Source organism: Hyperolius riggenbachi, chromosome 5 (genome assembly GCF_040937935.1).
Source record: "Hyperolius riggenbachi isolate aHypRig1 chromosome 5, aHypRig1.pri, whole genome shotgun sequence".
Lineage (NCBI taxonomy): Eukaryota > Metazoa > Chordata > Amphibia > Anura > Hyperoliidae > Hyperolius > Hyperolius riggenbachi.
Window position 1 is genome coordinate 46,193,053 of NC_090650.1, and position 22,039 is coordinate 46,215,091.

A 22,039-nucleotide genomic window follows, 5' to 3' on the forward strand; every position below is an offset into this window, starting at 1 on the left:
AGCATTTTTGTGGCACAAGGGGGGCCTACAAAATATTAATCAGGTGGTGCGAAGGGGTTCATCATGGCATCGGGGTTAACAGGTCTGTGGTCTAGAAACCAACATAATGAGGTAGTACATGTCCTGTGTTCTAGCAGTGAGTGTTAGTAGGATCTGTTAAAGTATGGCACAAGACTCTTGCCATGCTGAAGTGCTCCTGGTTCTTCTTAGCCAGTTCCATCTCTGGAGTCATGCTGACTGGTGTGGCTCTGCTCAGAGGCTCTTTATACTGGACCTGTAGATCAACAGTAAAATCACTAAACAAGAGCGTCTGTGAGATGCATTCAAAACAATATAGTCATACAGCGATTTAAAGACATTCCATAGGTGGTCCAAGTATATGCATCCACTTCCATACTCTGAAAGATGTGTTTACTGAATACACTGCTGCAGATGTTTACTAAAGTTTTTTTTTTTCTTAATCCAGCCAGTTGAAAGCTGATGAAATGCGTCCAAACATGGCTGGACCTGCAGCTCTACCGAGCCTCTCTGTTAGCTCCCTGTTCACCCCCTCCCTTTTGATGAGTCATGCTGTCTCCTATGTGCACTCTGCTTCTCTTATGCTCACTTTACACTGTACTAAACACACAGACCAGCTGTGTCTTCTCTACACAGACAGAACAGACAGCATGACTCATCTGAAGGGAGGGGTGAAGAAGGAACTGGCAGGGAGACTGGGCAGAGCTTCAGATCCAAAATACTATAGTTGAATTTCAACAATTTACAGCTGGCTGCAAACTGAAATGTAATAATAATTTTAAAGTGACAAAGATTTATGCAAAACAAGTCTTTATTCATGGCAATTTTACAACTAAAGTGGAATTTCCCTTTAAAGTAGACTCCGCCTCTCTTACATTGCTGATGTTCCTCTGGATCTCTTTCACTCTCCTGTTTTCTGGCAGGTCAGGAATAGCTGTAGCAGGTCCGATTTCCTCTTTGTACTTCACCTGCAACCATGCACAGAGAGAACAAGGAGTCAGAGGTGGTGCTAGGTGAAATGGGGTCCTGGGTATGCATGTGGGCCCATTACATTTTAATATGGTCCGGATGTTCAAGTGACATTTCATTCATAAATGCACGCTGATCAACAAATACCTATACAGATAAACAAGAAAAAACCCTTACACCAGGCATGCCCAAAGACCAGCCCTGGGGGCCAAATGTGGCCCACCGAGGCATTTCTGGTGGCCCCCAAAGCTCTCTACAGTTGTTAATTCATGCAGCCCACGGGCCATAGCTGGGGTGCTGCATGCAGAGGCCAGCAGCAGTAAGGGCTTGTTCCGACCTAGGGCATGTTCACCATTTTTAAGCGCCAGCGATTTTCAAAATCGGCCTAAACGCACTTGTGCAATGATTTCCTATGAGAATGTTCACAATGGGAGGTATAGGGAAATTGCAAAACGTTTGAAAAAGTGCTTTGTATAGCGATTTCCCCAGCGCTTTTAAGGATAAATACATTGTATTTATTATTTTCCGGGTCAAAGAGTTCACTTCCAGATTTGCGTCAGGAAGCGAACAAATCGCTCTGCAAAAACGCTAAGAAAAGTGCTTTACAAAAAAACTATCACAAAATCGCAAAACGATGTCCTCAGCGATTGCGATTTTAGATGAGAATAAAGCCTGACAGCCACTGATTAGCAGCTGGCAGCTGCCACTGTGCTAACTGCATACGGTATATGGGTTATTTCCCATGGAAATGTTTTGGCAAAATGTCACAGGCACAGTGTACCTAACGGCAATCAGCAAAAATGGTTTCATTTTTGCATATGGCCCTTGGCCTAAAAAGTTAGGCCACCCCACCTTACACTGATAACAAACAGTTCAAAAGCTGTTATAAAAATTTTAAAAACATGAGTTTCATAGAACATAATGTAACAATCACGTGCAAATAGAACAAGTGCAGCTATAATGCCCCCTTCCCCCTGAGAATGCTAAAAGTCCCCCCATCCTTCCTGTATGCTTAGTGCAGCACCCCCTTCTCCCACTTCCATATTCAAGTGCAGCCATAATGCCCCCTCCCACTCAAGAAATCCATATGAATCCCCAATTCCCCCTGTCCCCTTAGTGTACACATAATGCAGCACCCCTGAGCCCCAGTATATTCAGTGCAGCCACAGTGGGAAATTGCATGGTGCGTGCCAGGCCTTAAAAGGCATTGAGTAACACTTCTGAATAAGGATGCCTTTCCATCAGGTACTGGGGAGAGGTGATGTAGTGAGTGACATCATCACACTCTGCCCTGCCAGTATGCGGGGGGCGTGTCATAAGACCTGGTTTGAGGGACTAGGGATGGAAGATCTGCTGGAGGTATGAGGTGCTTAATTTTTGCAAAGTCCCTTAGGTGAAATAAGGAATGTGTCACAACCTACAAGGCTTATAGAGATAAAACCACAGCAGATTTGAAGAAGAGCTTCTTACTTTAAAAAAACACCAAAGAAATCTGCATTTAAAAGATAAAATAATATTTTTCTAACCGGAGTTCTGCTTGAAAAGTAATCCAATTTTTTCCTCTACTTACTGCACTGATATTTTTCTGTGTGGTCTTAACTCTTTCCATCTCAGGGGTCTCACTCATAGATGTGCCGGCTCCCAATCCTTTTTTGTACAACACCTTGAAAACACCAAATAGTCAGCAGTCAAACCAGTGCAACCTTGAGAAATTGATGATAACGAGAGAGAGAGAGAGAGAGAGAGAGAGAGCGAGAGAGAGAGAGAGAGATAGAGAGAGAGAGAGAGAGAGAGAGAGAGATAGCGAGAGAGAGAGATAGCGAGAGAGAGAGAGAGAGATAGAGAGAGAGAGAGAGAGATAGCGAGAGAGAGAGAGATAGCGAGAGAGAGAGAGATAGCGAGAGAGAGAGAGAGAGAGATAGCGAGAGAGAGAGAGAGAGCGAGAGAGAGAGAGAGTGAGAGAGAGACAGAGAGAGAGAGAGAGAGAGACAGAGAGAGAGAGAGAGAGAGAGAGAGATAGCGAGAGATAGAGAGAGAGATAGCGAGAGAGAGAGAGATAGCATAGCTCCCAACTGTCCCTCTTTCTGGGAGACAGTCTCTCTTTGAGAACCAAATCCCTCTGACCCTGTTTCTTCCTCATTTGTCCCCTTTAAGGACCGATGTACGGATCTGTGTTAATAAACATATTTTTCTACTGAAAAATGTGTATAACTGACTCTAAACTTCCTATCAATTAAACTGCTATATTTCTTATTTTCAAATGTTAAAATGAAGAAAAAAAACTAATGATGATAAGAAGGGACCAGTGTGGTTTAAATGATAAAACTAAATCTTTTTTTTTTTAAATTCTTTGTGATATGCCTGGTGAGGGGTGTGGTGGGGGCGTGGTTAGAGGCATGGCAGAGGCGTGTCTTTAAGTGTCCTTCCTTTCTTACCTGAAAAAGTTGGGAGGTATGATAGCTAGATCGATAGATACTGATGTTTTATATTATATTTAAAAAAAATTACAGAACATCACCTCTGATTTATTCTGATTAAGACCTGCACTATAGCACTGTAAAAATATTATGTTTCATGCTCTCATGGAAATAGAAGTGTGAGGAAACTGTAGCAGAACGTTTGGAAAATCACGTGATCAGTCTGATCATGTGGCAGATTATTAATGCTCTGTCTTGCTGGTCACGATCATGTCCATTCATTTTCCTACAAAGGCCGAGGCAGGGAACACGCTTGTATTTCAGTTTTTTGTGCGCGTTTTTCTGCGTACTTTTTCGGCACACCAAGTGTGTTTCCATGCAGGAAACCGCGCGTGTTTTTGCACAGCAGCTGATGTAATTAATAGAGAAAACTCAGTCATCATGCAGAATATCAGGTTTTTTTCTGCGCGCGAAGCACATATTAAGTGTGAACTAACGCATTGATTAGCATGAGTTCTCAATTTTTCTGTGCAGAAAACGTGCATGAAAACAGTCAAGTGTGTTCCCTGCCTCAGTGATCACAGCAAATCACAGCATTTTAAATCTATCACCTGATCAGTGGCGTAACTACACATTTTAGTGCCCTCAGAAAAACTTTGATAGGGCAAAATGCTCAAAACCCTTCCCTAGCCTCCACTTGTTGACCCTCAAAGCATGGTGGCCCATCTAAGTGTGGCCATCCGAATCATCACACCCATCATGTCTAGCCACAAAAACACCTGATCTAGAGTGTCAGAGAAAGGGAAGGTAATTAGTTGTGACATTCACATACCTCTGGGCTATTAGAGACCCCCCACCCCACCTCCCGTTACTACCCTGCACCTGATCAAACTGATCACATGATTCTCAATGAGGTCTCCTACACATGAGAAACTCAAGAATCTGTAATGCACATAATGGCCTCAGCTGTGGCACTCACTGAGCTGATGGATTTCTGAGCATTCCTCACTCTTTCTATCTCAGGGGTATCGGCCACCACAGAGTATGTGGACATCATTTTCTCTGCTTCATCCTTGTACCGTTTCTGCAAATAAGCAATATGATAAAATTTAATATCGAATGCCCTTTACAAAAAAAATCAGAAGAACTATTTTGAGAATATCTTCAGTCACAGAAACAAGATTGGTTTTGGTATTAAAGAGAACCTGAAGTGAGAGGGATATGGAGGCTGCCATATTTATTTCCTGTTACAACAATTCCAGTTGCCGGCAGCCTGCTGATCTTTCTGGGCAGTAGTGTTTGAATCCTGAAATAAGCATGGGGCTAATATTGTCAGATTTTGGGCAGAACCACCTGCCCTGCATGCTTGTCCAGGATACAGGCCCGGATTTACCTCACAGGAGCCTAAATGCACAGATGTCCTGGCACTTTGGATTTTGCCCTCCATGAACCTACAAGCCCTTCCGAACCGCACCTCAAGTGTGCTGGCTGTCCCAGCTGTCACTTCTCCCTTACTTCCCTTGCCCATCATAGGTAGCTACAGGTGCCCCTTAGTATTAGGTAGCCAGAAGTACCCTCAGTATTAAGTAGCTAGAGGTGCCCCAAGTAATAGGTAGATAGAGGAACCTCAGTATTAAGTACCTTAAGATTCCCCTGACCGAAGGTTTATCTGGTCAGTGGAATGCAGAGAACTGGGTGAGTAATCTCTCATTTACACTCTCATCAGGACTCTGCAGAGGGAAGGAGGGAGGCACTGGGGGAGGGGAGTGAGTCGCTTTTCCATCATCAGGCGCCTGTAGGCACGTGCCTACAGTGCCTTATGGTAAATCTGGCTCTCCCAGAGGAGGGCCAGGTTTACCATAATCTGCAGAGGGTCAACAGGATAGACATGCAACATGTATTATTTAAAATTGCAAAAATGTGATCAGGAATAATTAAAAACAAAGCTCAGCTCTCATGGTCCAGCAGGAGATTTCCTTCCTGTGCATCATCCATGGTGATGTAACCAATGGTGAGCAATATCTAAGACAAAGCAGTGCCCAGGGTGTCCTTCTTGTCACCCCAGGCAAGAAATCCTGTGTCACCCCCCCTCCCCCCCCCCCCCATATAGGCAGTCTTCATATCCTGAAGTATTTGGCATCATGAAAGAGAGTCAGTGTCAGAGATGACTTGAGTAACAGCAACGTGTGCACAGGGCAGGGGTAGGGGAGGATCGGAACAGAGAGCCATCTTCTGTTGTCCCTGAAAGCAGCCACCAGTAGTGGTCTTGCTTTGGATGTCGGTTTATGCGCACATGTGGTGGTGTGAATGTACAGGATGGTCGGGTGCCTGTGCAGTGGCCACTGTATGTTTTAGCACGGCAGCAGCATTTATGTCATTGTTGTCATGTCATGTCATTACCAGCTATGGTAGGCCGTATTTCTGATTTTAACCTTGTGGTCTTTCTACATTAATTTTAATACTTGGTAAGGTCCTTTGGTTGTAGCCTACCAATGTTTCTATATAATAAAGTTATTGATTGAATTGCGCTATATACCAAATCTTTTGCCCTATTTTTGTATAGATCATATGTATGGTTGCACTGCCGCCCTCCCATCTTTTCCGGAAAATCTAGCATTTGAGAACTACCGGGTTTACTGGAAGCTCTCTGAATTATTCAGCTGTTGTTTTTTTGGTTTTTTTTATCGCAATGTGAAGGTGGCGGGGAGTATGGGGACAAGGAGCTAGTACAGCTGATAGTGATCATGCTGATCACCGTCAGTAACCTCAGCTGCAGCGCTCCGAAGAACCAAAGGCACGCCAGGCGACGGCCTGAAATGTATTTGGTCTGTGGCGTAACTAAGGAGCTATGGACACCGGTGCAAATTTTACATGGGACCCCCCAAGCACTTTATACATAACAATTGATACGCCGCACCAAAACCTGCCAAGGATTTCTACAGTGTCAGAGGTGCAATAAGGGGATGGGAAACACTTTGTTAATGATTTCCACTATTCAAAGTATCTATAGAAATGATTATTACCAGCACAGGGCCAATAGAGAGCTAATACTGTGCTTGAGGGAGGGCCTCTCGGGGCCCCTCTGACCCAAGGGCCCTGATGCGGTCGCTACCTCTGCAACCCCTATTGCTACGCCACTGTATTTGGTTAAAAACAATCCCTGGCATGGGCACTTATGTGTTAAAAGATGTCACATGTCCACAATGCTCTCTGATTGGCTGAACCATGTAATTCCTGGAGTACAGCTACTTTTCCCAGCATGGCCAAAAGAGGAGAAAAGTAATCTGTTAGTGGAAAGTAGCAGGAGAGGAGATAGTGAAATAAAATTTCTAGACACATAAAACAATCTCACAGGACAATTTATGACTTACCTGACTTGCAATTTCCGAGGCTCTTTTAGCTCTCAGCACTTCTGGGATATCAGGGCCCACCTGCATTCCCTTTCCTATGATCTCAGTCTCTAGATCCTTCTTATATCCTTTCTGAAAAGGAAAGCAAAGCATGTCAACATGTAAAGGCTAGTACTAAAATATAATAGAAATGATTAATCAGTTATTATTCCCCATAGCAATTCATAATGTACATGAGTTAAAGAGGAAATGTAACTAATTGAACTACTGCACTTGTGCAGTAAACTCCGTGGACTTGACAGGGGCACTCGCGCAGGCGCAGTAGAGGATGACCTCGAGGTTGGTCTCTGCACCGGCGGGGATGTGTCGGCTGCAAGGGGCTGGAGGATGCCCCGGGTAAGTAGAGCGGGGGGGGGGGCATTATTTGGCCGACATTTCCTTAAAGTACACAGATCTCTAAAGGCCTCTTTATCAGGGCAAAATAACCAAAGATAATCCCAGGAGCAGTAGCGAAGGGCAGTGGCCATTAGTACACTAGCCGAACCGATGTACACTATTCAATGGATCAGGTCAATCATTGGTAATCTGGCCCCGAAGCGGTGAGTAGCTGATCAGCTTTTATATGGGAAATAATGGTTATAGCTGATTGTAGACGATCGGCTACAACTAGCAGTCATTTCGGCGCTGGTGTCAGGAATTAGAAGGGGGAGATTAATTTTAGACACTTGAAAGGGAAGATTAATGTTATGCATTAGGTGGACATACATATGAAATCGCCGCCGGGAGACTTGGGCGCAGGACACAGCTGGTATGGCTTACCCTGCTGCTGCACAAGTCCCGGTGGCGTTAATAGATATTCCCCCTCCAGGTCCACGTGGATAGTGGGGAATGATGTAATTCGGCTTCCAGCTAATTATAGTGTTTTAAATGGAACTTCAGCTCCATCTTCTGACAGGGCCAAAGTTACTCACAGTGCACCACTATAGCCATAATTCCTATTACGGTCTATGGTGGCACCGGCTGCGCCCAAATCCCCTGCGCTGCTATTACAGCACTCCTTAGGTGGGGGGAGGGTTAGTGTTCGGCACTAGGATGGGAGGGTTCAAGTCGGCTGTTTCTCCGTAGATATGCTCAAGAATTGAGAGTATGGCCTCCATAGTCTTCCTCTCCTCCTCTGGACGTAGCATTACAGTTTCTGGACGTAGCATTACAGTGCGTCTGGCATCCAGGGCATTCAGCACCACATCGGATTGCAGATCAGGAGTCAAATTGTACAACCTGAGGGTGCTTTTAAGGTAAGTGGGCCAGTCTTCTAGCAGCATATTCTGGCTGTCAAACCATACTAGCCGGTTCAATATTGCTCCTGCGGGCAAACACATGGTTGGAGCTACTCCCACGGCAGGAGGGGCAATGAGGCCTATGGCAGGAGCCGCCTCGTGACCGGCGGGGTTCTGCATGGCGATCAATGTACCCTGCTCACAGCGCCAAATGAAAGATGACCCGAGGGGTGGGCTCATAGATACAGAGGGTGCACGATGCCACACAGACACAGACAACGGTTCTTACCCAGCAGTAAAGTTTACTGAACAAGTATGAATGTTCCTATGTGGTCTTTGTCTTCGGGGTGCAGCCTTAAGTATTGCGCAATACTATTTGTAATCCACAGGTAATATGTCCGTCTCTTAACCTCCTTGGCGGTTCAATTTTTCTGCCAAGGAGGCTGCATTGCACTTTTTTTGAAATTTTTTGTTTGTTTCATGTAGCTACCTGAGTGGTAGCTACATAAAACACCACTAGAGGGCGCATGTGTCCCTCTAGTCCGATCACCGCCGGCAGCAAAAGTAAACAGGAGATCGCATATAGAACGCGATCTCCTGTTTGGCTTCTCCTGTCGCCATGGCTACGATCAGAATGACGTCATGGAAGTCAGCCGACGTCCTGACGTCAGACCCATCCGATCCAGCCCTTTGCGCTGCCCAGGACTGATTGTTCCATGGCTGCGCAGGGCTCTGGCGGGGGGGCCTCTTCCGCCGCTGCGTGCGGACGATCGCCGCAGAGCGGCGGCGATCGAGCTGGACGCGCAGCTAGCAAAGTGCTGGCTGCGCGTACAGCAATTTACAGCACAGGAATCGCCCCACCAGGGGCTGAGATATCCTCCGCGGCGGCTTACCCCGAGCTCAGCTCAGGGTTACCGCTAAGGAGGTTAACACAAGGCTTCCCTATTTGTAGTTCCAAATCAAGTGAAGTATGTCTGGGTAAATGCAAATCAAAACATTGGTAATCTAGTTACCAATATTTCTTACTAGCGGCACCACTAGGCATCCACCTCATGCGGTGCAGCTACAACACGTAGTCCTATTTAAGCCCTCCGGTACCAACCTGGCTCATGAATTCTGACATCCTCTTGGCGTGCTGTATCTCCGGTATGTCGGCATCCACCAGCATCCCCTTTCCCTTTATTTCCGTCTCCAAGTCTTTCTTGTATTCTTTCTAATAAAAAGGGAAAAAATAATTTCAATATTGGACCATGACCATGCAAAAAGTAATTTATGGTAATAATTTAATAAAGCCCATGATCACTGGTTATTTCTATCCCCAATCAAATGCTATCATTACACGGTGGAGAAGCTCTCCACACTCAGTGGAGTTCTTCTTTAACCCTTTAGCAGCCAATTTATTTAGAAGCTTGTAAGTGCTCCAGGCCAATTTATTTTATCACTTTTTTTAATTTCTCATTTGTTACATTTCCATGCTTCTAATTAGTACGGCTGTAATGTGTATGTATGGCCACTTATAACTAGGGGACAGTGTGAGACAATAACAGAGGACTTCTGCTTTCAGTTTCTATATTTTCTAATAGGAGAGAGACATCAGAGCATACCAAGAATTTATAGCACAACAACTTGAAAGCAGCGCATTTATCTCAAACGAGATACAGTAACTCTATTGAAGGTGCTGATGGGTTAATGCACTTAGTACTGACCTGGCTGACATATTCTGACATCTTCTTGGCATGCTGTATCTGCGGTATATCAGCGTCTACCAGCATCCCCTTCCCCTTTATTTCCGTCTCCAAGTCTTTCTTGTATTCTTTCTAATAAAAAAAGGATATGTACATAATGTTCAATGTTGCTTTCAATACAGCATATCTTAAACTAATCTTTGTGTATTTTTAAATGCATGATTTATTTGTAGCACCTGCAGCCAGGAGGTGGAGCACCTGAGCAAAAAGGACAGTTCTGTCTCACTGCCTGGGGACACCTTTATAAAAATGTACTAAAGTATATGGTGTGTAGTTCTTTATTATTATTTTGTTTTTAGAGGTTTTACATTTATTTTCAATCAGGAAAACATTAATTAAAAGGACCAGGTGATATTCATAAAGAGCTCCCACAGCTGGTTTTGAACTGTCAAGCTTTATTAATAAAATAAAGGTCTTGCTTTTTATTATTTTTATTTTTTAGCCATTTATTAGGAAAGGGTTCTTTACAGTAAGAGTGATTAAGATGTGGAATGCATTGCCACAGGAAGTCGTTATGGCAAACTCTATACCTGCATTTAAAGGGGGCTTAGATGCTTTCCTTGCGTTGAAAGACATCCATGGCTACAATTACTAGGTAATGCCCAATGATGTTGATCCAGGGATTTTATCTGATTGCCATCTGGAGTCGGGAAGGAATTTTTCCCTTTTGGGGCTAATTGGACCATGCCTTGTAAGGGTTTTTTCGCCTTCCTCTGGATCAACAGGGATATGTGAGGGAGCAGGCTGGAGTTGTACTTTGTACTGGTTGAAATCGATGGACATATATCTTTTTTCAACCAAAATAACTATGCAACTCTGTAACTTTATAAACTTCAAGTAAATGAGGTTGCTTATACCTTATGAGGCAGCTATACAGAGAACATTAGGGCCTCTTTTTCCTAGTGCTGTATGAAGGTCCAGGTCCCTTCAGCGGCGCTGTAGGGAAGACAGAAGGGACCTGGACCTCTAGTGGTTGGATCCCAGAGGAGGTGAGCTGTTATTCCTGTCTGTCTATATGTGCCGTTACGCAGCAGGCAAAGAAAGGGGGAGCACAGTGACAGATGGGGGCCTGTGGGGGGGGGGGGGGGTGTAAGAGTCAGGCCCCCTCCCCGTGCCACTAGACACCAGAGTGAGCGGGGTTACTGTCACAGACACAAGGAAAATCTAAAGGAGAAGAAGGGGAGGTCTCTAGACACCAGGGAGCTCCATAGGGGAGAGAGGGAGGGCCACCAGGGAACGCTTTATGGGGGAGGGAGGATCAATCTATCTCACACATACATCTTTTTTTCCTGGGGAAGGGGGGAGACGCACGCATTTTGGAGTGTCTACCTCTGCTGCTGGAAAACCTTGTCAATGTGCTACAACTACCCTATCGGGCGTGTGGCATGTCCCCCTGATATCCAGTCCTGCATGGAATATGGGGTAGTGGGCTGCACTGCTTCCCTGTTGGGGATCACATCAGTATTTTATTATGTAACTCCATGGTTTCTGTACTGTACATTGTGACATGTTTATGCTGCTATGGCTGTGAGGTCGGGTACACTCTGTGACGCCCCTGTCACAGCACAGAGCCCGGCCCGAGCATCAGATACAGAACACTGTTGTTCTCTGTGATGTATCCAAGCCGAGAACAGAGTAATTTCCTCATATGAGAAAAACCTCATTTGTAGCCATTAGTGTGATTACAGTAATTACACGCGGCCTTTATCTGAGTAGTATGGAGAGGAAATAATTAGAACAATTATTACAATGATCTATCCAACCTCCTACAAACACTAATCTATTTCATTTTCCAAGAAGAGGCCCGTATCATGCGAGCGAGCAGGCGGCATACATGAGGGTATCCGGATAACTCGTGGGTTTGTTATTGACCGATTTCTAATTTCTCGGGAAAGGAGGCGAAAGTTACACCGCTGAGGACCTGCTGGTGAGATCCACTGTGATAAACTCAATATCACCTTCTTTCAAGAACAACTGAAGTGAGAAGAATATGGAGGCTGCCATATTTATTTTCTTTTAAACAATACCAGTTGCCTGGCAGCCCTGCTGATCTATTTGGCTGCAGTAATTTCTGAATAAAACCAGAAACAAACATGCAGCTCATCTTGTCAGATCTGACAATAACGTCAGAAACACCTGATCTGCTGCATGCTTGTTCAGGGTCTGTGGCAAAAAGTATTAGAGGCAGAGGATCAGCAGGATAGTCAGGCAACTGGTATTGCTTAAAAGGAAATAAATATGGCAGCGACCATATCTTTCTCGTTACAGGTTTCCTAGTTTTGGGGCCGGTTCACACTTGCTTAAAAAAACAGGACTTTTTAAAGCTCCGCTTAGCGCAACAAGCGGATCCTAATGTTAAAAAAAAGGATCGGCTTCCACTTGTTAAAAAAAAACAAAAACGTTTTCGCTTGCCACAATGCACTAAGCGGAAGACAGTCTGAACTTTGCACATTTTCCTGGAGCGGACGGGAATATGTATGCATTGAAAGCCTATGAGAACAGACTGTGTCCATTCTCAGTAGGCTAGTTGCTATATCCGGTTCACCTATTTCGATCGTACCCACCACCGATGTCCCACCACCGCTCGCTGCCGCTTGGTCTTTTGTACACAGCCTGGTGGCCGGCAGTAGCATGGGGATCTCCATTGGGCTACAAAAGACCAATGGGAGTGCTCCGCAACAGGGAGAATTCTCATTGGTTAATGGTGGACCAGTGAAAATTCTCTCTGTTGCTAGGGAGAATTGGCCTAATGCCGCCTATGGAAAGCCTCTTGCTCCTGCCTACCTCTAGGCTGAATACAGACGGACCGATGGGACAGGTAAGAGGTGACGTGTACGGGCAGACGTAATCAATGCAGGACGTGATCGAAGCAGACAGCCAGACGGGGAACGGATGGTAAAATTGCTGCAAGTGGATGCAAAACGCTGAATAAAAATAAAGGTTACAGCTATTTTCCTCCCCTACACTTTTGTCTTATAAATGAAGAAGGAGAATAGCTAGCTATGGGTGCTGTGGATAGAGCATGACATTGTGGGACTTGGCATGGGGTGTTTTGGGAGGAGTGCGCTGAGCTGGCATTTAAACTTTTTCCAGTGTTGAGCTATTAAATGAGGTGTGGCCTACAGAACAGAGGCATCGTCCAGACAGTTAAAAGCATAGCTGGTGTGGGGCAGGGGCGTTGCTAGGATCCTAAGAGATCTGGGGCACTTTTCAGCACTCCAGGCAGAAAATGGGTGTGGCCAGGCACCAGAATGTGGGCATGGTCATGGGTAGAACCAAATGTACCTAACTTAACTGCGGTCTAAGTAGGATTGCCCAGAAAAATGTTTGATAAAGCCCCCTCTCCATTAATGAAAAAAAATGCAGTATCTCACATATAGGCAGAGTCACTTAAACATAACTAGGCAGAGTTACCTGGCTTCTGTGCTCACTGCTCTGGCTTTCTGCTGGGCAGGCTGACCTGCCGCCAGTTCCCCCATAGCATTCCCTGACCTTCTACTGGACCCCTTCCCATGTGCCCATGGGCCTCCCACTGAGGCATCACAACTCCCAGCATGCCCTGATAGATGAACCACAGTTCCCAGTGCACATCCCAGTGCCCAGCATGGCACCACAGCACCCAGTATGCCCATACAGAGGCACCACAGCACCCAGCATACCCCCATTGATGCACCACAGCTCCCAGCATATCAGCCATTGAGGCACCACAGCTGACTCTGCCTGTGGGACATCTAGGGCACCCCAGCATAGATCCAGGGCATGTGCCACTAATCTTTGGGGCTAGCAACGCCCCTGGTGTGGGGAGAAGCAGCATGGTCCACTTGGCGTGGAGTTATGTCACATCTGAAACTGAAGACCCCGTAGAGGTGTATGAGGGGTATAGGGCTATTGGGGGTCAATCTTTCTGTTTGACAGGAAGAGTGAAAGAAGGAGATAACGGGAAAAGTGCAGCTGAGCTTTAACAATGTCTATACAAGACTTGATTTTATCAGTTACCTGACTGAGGATTTCAGACGCACGCTTGGCTCGGACCATGTCGGGAATGTCAGGATTCAGCTCCATGCCTTTGCCTTTAATGTCGTTTTCTAGATCCTTTCGATACTCTTTCTTAAAAGAAGAAAGCAGGCAAACATTTATTCCAGAAAAGAAACAGTTTTGTAGTCCCTATAAATATTCTTCTCATTGAGTTTTCTGGGAGGCACAGCAGCCCCTAGGCAGTGTTAGGCACGCCCACATCCAGGTCAGGCTCCGTGCAATTGTGCTGATGATGAAGAATACTGCACTATACTAACACATGGCAGTGACTGTTAGTACAGTCAGAGCTGTGACTGTTAGTACAGTCAGAGCACTATAATGATGTGCTTCACGGATTTACTTTTGTCTCGCTACAGGGTGCCTTTAGCGTTATCTATCAGCAGGAGTTTTAAGGAGCATACACCCGCACAGAGGTTACCATCTGCAGTGATTGGTACTTGATCCCTTCGAGTGACAGTTCAGGGCCGAGTGCTGTACAGATGTGTTGTGAGGGTACTGCCTCACGATGCGTTCTGTTGCAATGGAGGTAGGAGTAGGGACAATGGTGCGTCACCCCATGCAGTGCATTCCAGCAGGAGGGGAATGAAAGGGAACAATGTGCTCAGCTAAGACGATCTGGAACATAATGATCTAATCTGCAGGGAAAATCGAGGAAGGGCACCTTGTATACAGATGTATGTGCATAGAGACTTGTACTCATACTGAGACTAAAACATCCCCCGTTAAAAGTGGACCTGTCTTAAAACCCAGGAACGTAGACCCGTGGAAACACGATACATGCCGCCCTCTTAGTGCTGATAATAAAATAAGACCCAGACATTTCATATGTAGTACTAGCTGTAGATTACCTCACTTAGTATCAGAGCTGCATTCTTCACTCGTATTAAATCCGGAGTGTCTTCCAGGACAGTCAGCCCCTTTCCTCGGACTCCTTCTTCCAGGTCTTTCCTGTATTCTTTCTGCAAATAATAAGAATGAAGACATTAGGGAATCACTACAAATATACAGTACAAAATCCATCCAGTGGATGCAGGGCCGGATCTAAATTTTTTACTGCCTGAGGCAAACTTGTTAGGATGCCCCCCACCCCTGATTTAGAATGATCACATAGCACCTGACAATTACCCTGCTTCATTTAATGTTCTCACATGATATGCTGCAGCTCAACACAATGGCACACTGGCTGGCTGTGAGTGTGTGACAAACAAACTGCTCACCCTCCGCCACTCCATTCCTCCTCAGGAAGGTACACACAGTACAAAAATACTGCACCTGAAATCCTTGTTTCACCTTGCTTCATGAGAGAACCGGCCCTGAGTGGATGCTGTAATAAAACTGTACTCTGGTTTCTAGCCCTGAAAGAGTTCAGAGAGGCTTTTTGTCGATAACAACCACAAACGTGTCATTCTTGATCTGCAGTAACTCTAAGGCCAATATTGACTCTAAACGCTAACTTTAAAGTGAACGCGAGGTGACAGGGAAATGGAGGCATGCTTGTTTCCGTTGAGTGATTTATACCCTAAAGACCAGAAAGATCAGCAGGACTGCCAGTAAACTGGTATTGTTTAAAAGGAAATAAATATGGCAGCCTCCATATCACTCTCGCCTCAGGCTCCTCTTTATGCAGTATATTGTATACACCTCGTAGACTTTAATGGAGACAAAAAGCTATTTATTTTTGTTTTATGTAATCTATCTGCTTATTTAAGTAAATATGAGGCAGGTAAAACAGAACTGTACTTTGTAACTTGAGTCAGGTTAGTCTGTGTGGCGGGGGAGGTGCTTCTAGGTTATGCCCCACCCATCATACCTCACTGAGCAAGCTTGTGGCATGTTTGGCGTGCAGGAAGGCCGGTGTCAGGTCCAGATCTACGGACGCTTTCCCCTTCATGACTTCCTCATAATCTTTCCGATATAATTTCTGTAAGTTGAAACAAAATGCAAATAAGCAAATTAATAGGGAAATATCTTTCAATTATGGAGAGAGTACAAAGTCCCATCACTCCCAGACATGCCATCGATTAACTATCCAAAATCATTCAAAACCTATCAATTACATTTATGTAAACTGGATCTCAATCATGCAATCTGACGAAAATCGATCAGTCTGACAGAACCATGTGCAGAAGAGTAAATTACCCACCTCACCACTAAGGGGGTTTTCCCCTTATGGACCTGAGCAATTTTCACATTTCAGCACTCCTCCCATTCATTCGCCAATAACTTTATCACATCCAAATAATCTATACATTGTTTTTTTTCCGCTAGCAGTTAGGCTAACATTTATTTTATATGAATTTTAGCAGGAATATGAAAAAAAAAAAGATTTTAAACATTTATTATTTTTCAGTTTCCAGCCATTACAGTTTTAAAATAACAATGTGCAACTGTACATAAAACCCACACATTGTATTTGCCCATTTGTCCTGGTTATTAGAACATTTTAATGATGTCCTTAGTACAATGTATGGTGGCAATATTTTATTTGGAAATAAAGGTGTATTTAGGCTAGATTCACAGTGGGACGTTGCGTTTTGATGGCACGTTAAAGTCGCACCGCAAGCTTACAACGCAACGCGCCCAAAAAGTGGCAACGCAGCGTTACTGTCGCATACAGCAGATACAGTAAAAAATACAGGCAATGAAAAGTATGCATCCAAGTCATTACTGAGCATGTGCAAACAGTCCAACGCAGCTAATAACGTGTATAACGCACTGCATGCAGTACTTTTACTTAACGTGCAGCCACTAACGTAACGTGTGCACTGTGAATGGGGCATTGATTTTTCATTGCAGTGAGTTATTCTGCGTTAAATTCTGTTTTAACGTGCGACTTTAACGTCCCACTGTGAACTTAGCCTCAATGTTTTTTCTGTTTTACTGCACCCGATCAATAATTACACGCCTTTACACTTTGGGGGCTACCTTAAAGCTGAACCATGCTATTGTAGGACTGCATTAGACAGCTGAGATGCCATACAAGTCTTTAGTCACCAACCACACCGTTTGCCACACCCCCACTATTTGCCCCAACTTCGCCAAGCAAAGACTGATACTTTATTACCACATCTACTTAAAATCTCCAACTTTCAAAAGGCACTGATTCAATGGCTGAAATATAAGTCAAGCTGCATACATTGGATACATTGCTAGAGTTCAACAATTGTATTTCACACACACCAACCTCGCTCTGCATTTTCTGAGCTTCTTTAGAGACGTAGTAAGACGGAGTGTCCACAAACTCCAGCATGGATTTACCCTTAGATTTCTCATACTTCTCTTTATATTTTACCTAGGTGAAAGAAACAAGAAAAAATAGATAAAACCCCAACAAAAATATGCAGCAGCAACAGCAGAAAAGTCACTAATAAAGAGGAACTGTAGTGAAAATAACATAATGAATAAAATTGCTTATTTTTTTACAATATTTATTTATAATAAAGTATTTAGTCAGTGTTTGCCCATTGTAAAATATTTCCTCTCCCTGATTTACATTGTGAAATTTATCACAGGTGGTGACCTCTTTAGTTCTGCCAGGTGATCTGTACGGAATGTTTGTTACTGAGAGTTCTATGCACAGAGGGAGATACTGCTTGCTTGGCAGTCAAGCAAAACTGTTATTTCCCACAATGCAATGAGGTTCACAGACAGCAAACTGTCAGGACCATGGCCATGACATCACACTGTGGGAGGAGTTTTACCACAATATCAGCTATGCAGACCTCCCCCCCCCCCCCCCTTCCAGATGATCTATTCAAGAAAAGATAAAGATTTCTCGTGGGAAAGGGGGTATCCGTTACTGATGGATTGAAGGTCAAACCTTGGTTACAGTTCCTCTTTAATAAAACCTGTGGCAAGATGAGAGGTTTTGCTACTACTGCAGACTCTATAAGTGCACGTCTCCCCTGGCCCTGCTGTCCGCGGGCTGCCACTGCCAGGTGTTCTTGCCCAACATTATAACTTAAAACTGAACACCTTTTCAGTGAACCACATTACAGATGATGCTATTATTATTACCTGACTCTGGAGTACGGCATTCTCTTTGTGGTGAATCTGCTCAGCCGTATCTAAAGCAAAATGGAAATGCCCCTTGTTTTCTTCAAATTGTCTCTTGTAGTCTCTCTGTAAGGGAGAACAAATGTTACACAATCAATTTTAAAGGCTGACTGACATTCAAACTGTATGACCTTTATTCAATTCATGATAAAGGAAGCATAGAGGGGACGCAGGAGGCACAGTGGGGGCACAGGATGCAGGGTCGGATTTAAGCCAAGGCCACATAGGCCATGGCTTAGGGCGCCACAGGGTCAAGGGCGGGTGGGCAGCATGCTATATTAGGGGGAAGGGAAGGGTCACCTGACTACCTATACTGGAGGAGGATCATCAGGCTATCTATACGGAAGGGGAGGCAGAGTCATCTGGCTTTTTATAGTAGAGGGGGGGGGAGGAGTCATCAGGATAGCTATACTGGAGGGAAGGGGAGGGGGGTCATCAGGATAGCTATACTGGAGGGAAGGGGAGGGGGGTCATCAGGCATCTACCCTGGAGGAGGGGAAGGGTCATCTGGCTATCTACACCAGGGGGGGGGTTGCCATCTTGCTATCTATACAGAAGGAGGGTGACTGCTGACAGTGGCCTTGGGTGTTAAAGAGTGCAAATCCGGACCTGACAGGAGGCACAGAGGGAGCACAGGAGGCACAGAGGGGACATAAGGGGCACAGGAGGCACAAAGGGAGCACAGGAGGCACAGAGGGGACAGAAGGGCACAGGAGGCACAGAGGGAGCACAGGAGGCACAAAGGGAGCACAGGAGGCACAGAGGGGACAGAGGGAGCACAGGAGGTACAGAGGGGACAGAAGGGGCACAGGAGGCACAGAGGGGATAGAGGGAGCACAGGAGGCACAGAGGGGACAGAGGGAGCACAGGAGGTACAGAGGGGACAGAAGGGGCACAGGAGGCACAGAGGGGATAGAGGGAGCACAGGAGGCACAGAGGGGACAGCAGAAGGGGCACAGAGGGGACAGAGGGAGCACAGGAGGCACAGAGGGGACAGAAGGGGCACAGGAGGCACAAAGGGAGCACAGGAGGCACAGAGGGAACAGAAGAGGCACAGGAGGCACTAAAGGTTGCACAGAGAGGACACGTGTGGCTCTGTCTCGATCTTAACCCAGGGACTGCCTGTATGCTTTGCAAACTTGTTTATTCCAAGAATCTGCAAATTACTATTTTGTGACATTTTTTTATACTGTTGACTCACACAGTAAAAAGGGACTCAATGTTCATAGCATTCATTATTTGACATCTATTACGTTTTATTTCAAAACCCCCACGCATCTAATTAACTTGTCATTTTTTACATAAATCCCCATAACTCGCACGCTTTACAAGCAGTCAATTAATAATAACATATTCAAGCTATGCAAATTTCTCAAGAAAATATGGATCATAGTGCCCCCCAGTGGTCATACACAAAAGAATAATTTATTACTGTTCAAAAAAAATATACAAAAGCTTTTAATTTCCTTTTGAATGTATTCATTACCTCCTATGCATACTGGTAATCCAGCAGCTACCCTTACAGGAAACCTGATGTGAGGGGGATACGGAAAGCACGACTGCTGAATTCATTTATAAATTGTTAGACGTTTTACCCAAGCTCCTTACATACCACAAGCATTTGAGAAGGGAAAGTTCCCAGACTCTCCTATGCAAGCAATTATCGATCATCCTGATTTTTAAAGTCAACCCGAGGTGTACATAAACTGATGAGATAAACAATTAAATCTATCCTCCTATTCCTAAAAACGACCCCTTTTTTTTAACTATCCATGATTTTATTTTTATGTTTAACCACTTAAGGACCGGCTGTATAATGTAAGATCTGTGCTGCGTAGGCTCTCCAGCCCCCAGCACAGATCAGCCTCCAGGCAGGGCGATCAGACTTCCCCCCCCCCCCCCTTTTTCCCCACTAGGGGATGTCCTGCTGGGGGGGTCTGATCGCCGCAGGCAATATGTGTGTAGCAGGGGGGGGCTCCTCAAAGCCCCCCTCCGCAGCGATATTCCCCCTCCCTCTCCTCCCCTCCCTCCCCTTCTCTCTATGGGTGGTACAGGACAGCGATCCGCCCTGTACCGCCTCTGATAGGCTTCAGCCTATCAGATGCCGGCGATCCCCAATCCTAAATCCCCAATCAGAGGACGGGGATCGCCGATCTCCTGTGACAGCAGCGCCGTGCGACGTAAACACCGGGGATTTCGTCCCCACGTGTTTACATTTCGCCTGCGAGCCACGATCGGAGGCTCGCAGGCTGTTCACGGTGAACTGAAACGAGTGGCCGTTTCCCTGCAAATACAGGAAAAACCAGCCTATCGGCGGCGGCAGGTCGTTAAGTTGTTAAACACTTACAAAGTGAGTTGAAAGAGACCCTGTAACAAAAAAAAACCCCTCTGCGGGATACTTACCTCGGGAGGGGGAAGCCTCAGGATCCTAATGAGGCTTCCCCTGTCCTCTAAAGCTTGGGGGAATCCAGCGCTGGCTCTCCTGAAACTCCCTCGACAAATCCTGACAAGACAGCGCAGGCACGAGTAATATTTACCTTTCTGCAATCCTGAGCAGGCGCACTAGTGGCTCTTCGTTTGGGTTAGGCGGAAATAGCCGAACCCGATCATATCCGCTCTACTGCGCAGACGCAAAGGACTCTTGCGCAGTAGAGCGGATGCGATCGGGTTTGGCTATTTCCGCCTTAAAGCGGAATATAACCCTGCATTTCAACTTTGCTCTAAAACATTATTTACAGTATATTATATGCAACCCGCATTTCTTTTTTTTACTAGACCAGCATTGGAAGGGTTACACACAGGGCTTTAAAGTTCCTGGAGATTTCTGCAGACGCATCCGAAGCTGAAATAGATACATTTTGTTTACATAAATGTATCTAAGTGTTGAATGTGACTCATCTCTCTGACTGAGAAGGAGCTTGGAGGACAGCCAAAGAGTGTGTAACATTTATCAATAGATACATATAACTAAATAGAATGTAACAATCTGAACTTCTGCACATCTCTCCACGGAACTTTAAACCTCTGTGTTTAACCCTTCCAATGCTGGTCTAGTAAAAAAAAAATGCTTTTTGCATATAATATGCTGTAAATAATATTTTAGAGCAAAGTTGAAATGCAGGGTTATATTCCGCTTTAACCCGAACGGAGAGCCGCTAGAGCGCCTGCGCACGATAAACATTTACCTTGCCGCGGTTCAGGGGGCTGCAGCACTGGATTGCCGGGACACCGGAGGACGGGGGAAGCCTGGTTAAGATCCAGAGGCATCCCCCTCCCGAGGTAAGTATCCCCCAGAGGGTTTTTTTTCATTACAGATTTTCTTTAATGTTTTATTGTCTCTGCTCAATGGCAGTCTATTAAGGGTCCCAGAACTAAAATACATAAAAAATTTTATCTATCCACTGCTCTCAGGAGCTGTTCCCTGGGAGGAAAACTTCTATGGCTGTAATTCCTTATCAGCGAGGGTTACGCTATAGTCCGGCAAGGATCCGACAAGAGAGAAACTGTCACTTGCATGCCAGAAGGCTAACTCTTTCAGGCAGTAAAAGAAAAAAAGGAACACAGCCTAGTTATTAATATGTTTAGCACTGCACATACACATGTTTATGTTATCATGTCACCTCTGTTACATTTAAAGGCTGGTAACTCCCCTCCTCCCCGCTCCTTACCCAACCTCCCCCTCCTTTACACATCAATAGCCTTACTGAAAACAGATATTAAAATAGTCGCCAAGATATTGTCAATGCGTCGTCTATCAAAGCTTATATCCTTCTTAATCCAACTAGATCAGACTGGGTATATACCATCTAACTGAATATGAATCTTACAGGCCAATAGCCTTACTAAAAAACAATATCAAAATTGTTGCCAAGATATTGTCAATGCTGCTATGAAAGGTTATATCCTTCTTAATCCATCTAGATCAGACTCATATGCCATTAAATTGAATATGCTATTGATGAATACCAATAAGTATTTTTAAGTCTCCAACTGATGCCTGATAACTTTGCTTTGATCTCATTAGACACTGCCAAAGCCTTAGGTGGCGTGGAATGGCCCTACCTCTAGGGAGTCCCAGTTACAATGGGATTTGCAGGTCATTTTATAAAATGGATTAGGATGCTATACAGAGGGTAATAAAGGCTAATGGAATTTTGGCGACCCCCATCAGC

General features: G+C 45.1%; 2 protein-coding genes across 4 annotated transcripts in view; both read right to left on the minus strand.

The window, feature by feature from the left end:
* LOC137518168 (LIM zinc-binding domain-containing Nebulette) overlaps positions 1 to 22,039 on the minus strand; it is a 252,739-nt gene that overhangs the window by 20,321 nt on the left and 210,379 nt on the right. The gene's annotated exons all lie outside the window — the stretch shown is intronic.
* The window catches only part of LOC137518182 (nebulette-like), a 75,064-nt gene that overhangs the window by 1,708 nt on the left and 51,317 nt on the right, over positions 1 to 22,039 (minus strand). The window contains exons 9-20 of the mRNA XM_068235644.1: positions 17,829 to 17,933; positions 16,996 to 17,103; positions 15,622 to 15,732; positions 14,660 to 14,770; positions 13,773 to 13,883; positions 9,738 to 9,848; positions 9,134 to 9,244; positions 6,776 to 6,886; positions 4,384 to 4,488; positions 2,558 to 2,650; positions 894 to 986; positions 182 to 274 (exon numbers count right to left, since the gene is read on the minus strand). Coding sequence (XP_068091745.1) covers positions 182 to 274; positions 894 to 986; positions 2,558 to 2,650; positions 4,384 to 4,488; positions 6,776 to 6,886; positions 9,134 to 9,244; positions 9,738 to 9,848; positions 13,773 to 13,883; positions 14,660 to 14,770; positions 15,622 to 15,732; positions 16,996 to 17,103; positions 17,829 to 17,933 — 1,263 coding nt within the window. The remainder of the gene's footprint in view (positions 1 to 181; positions 275 to 893; positions 987 to 2,557; positions 2,651 to 4,383; positions 4,489 to 6,775; positions 6,887 to 9,133; positions 9,245 to 9,737; positions 9,849 to 13,772; positions 13,884 to 14,659; positions 14,771 to 15,621; positions 15,733 to 16,995; positions 17,104 to 17,828; positions 17,934 to 22,039) is intronic.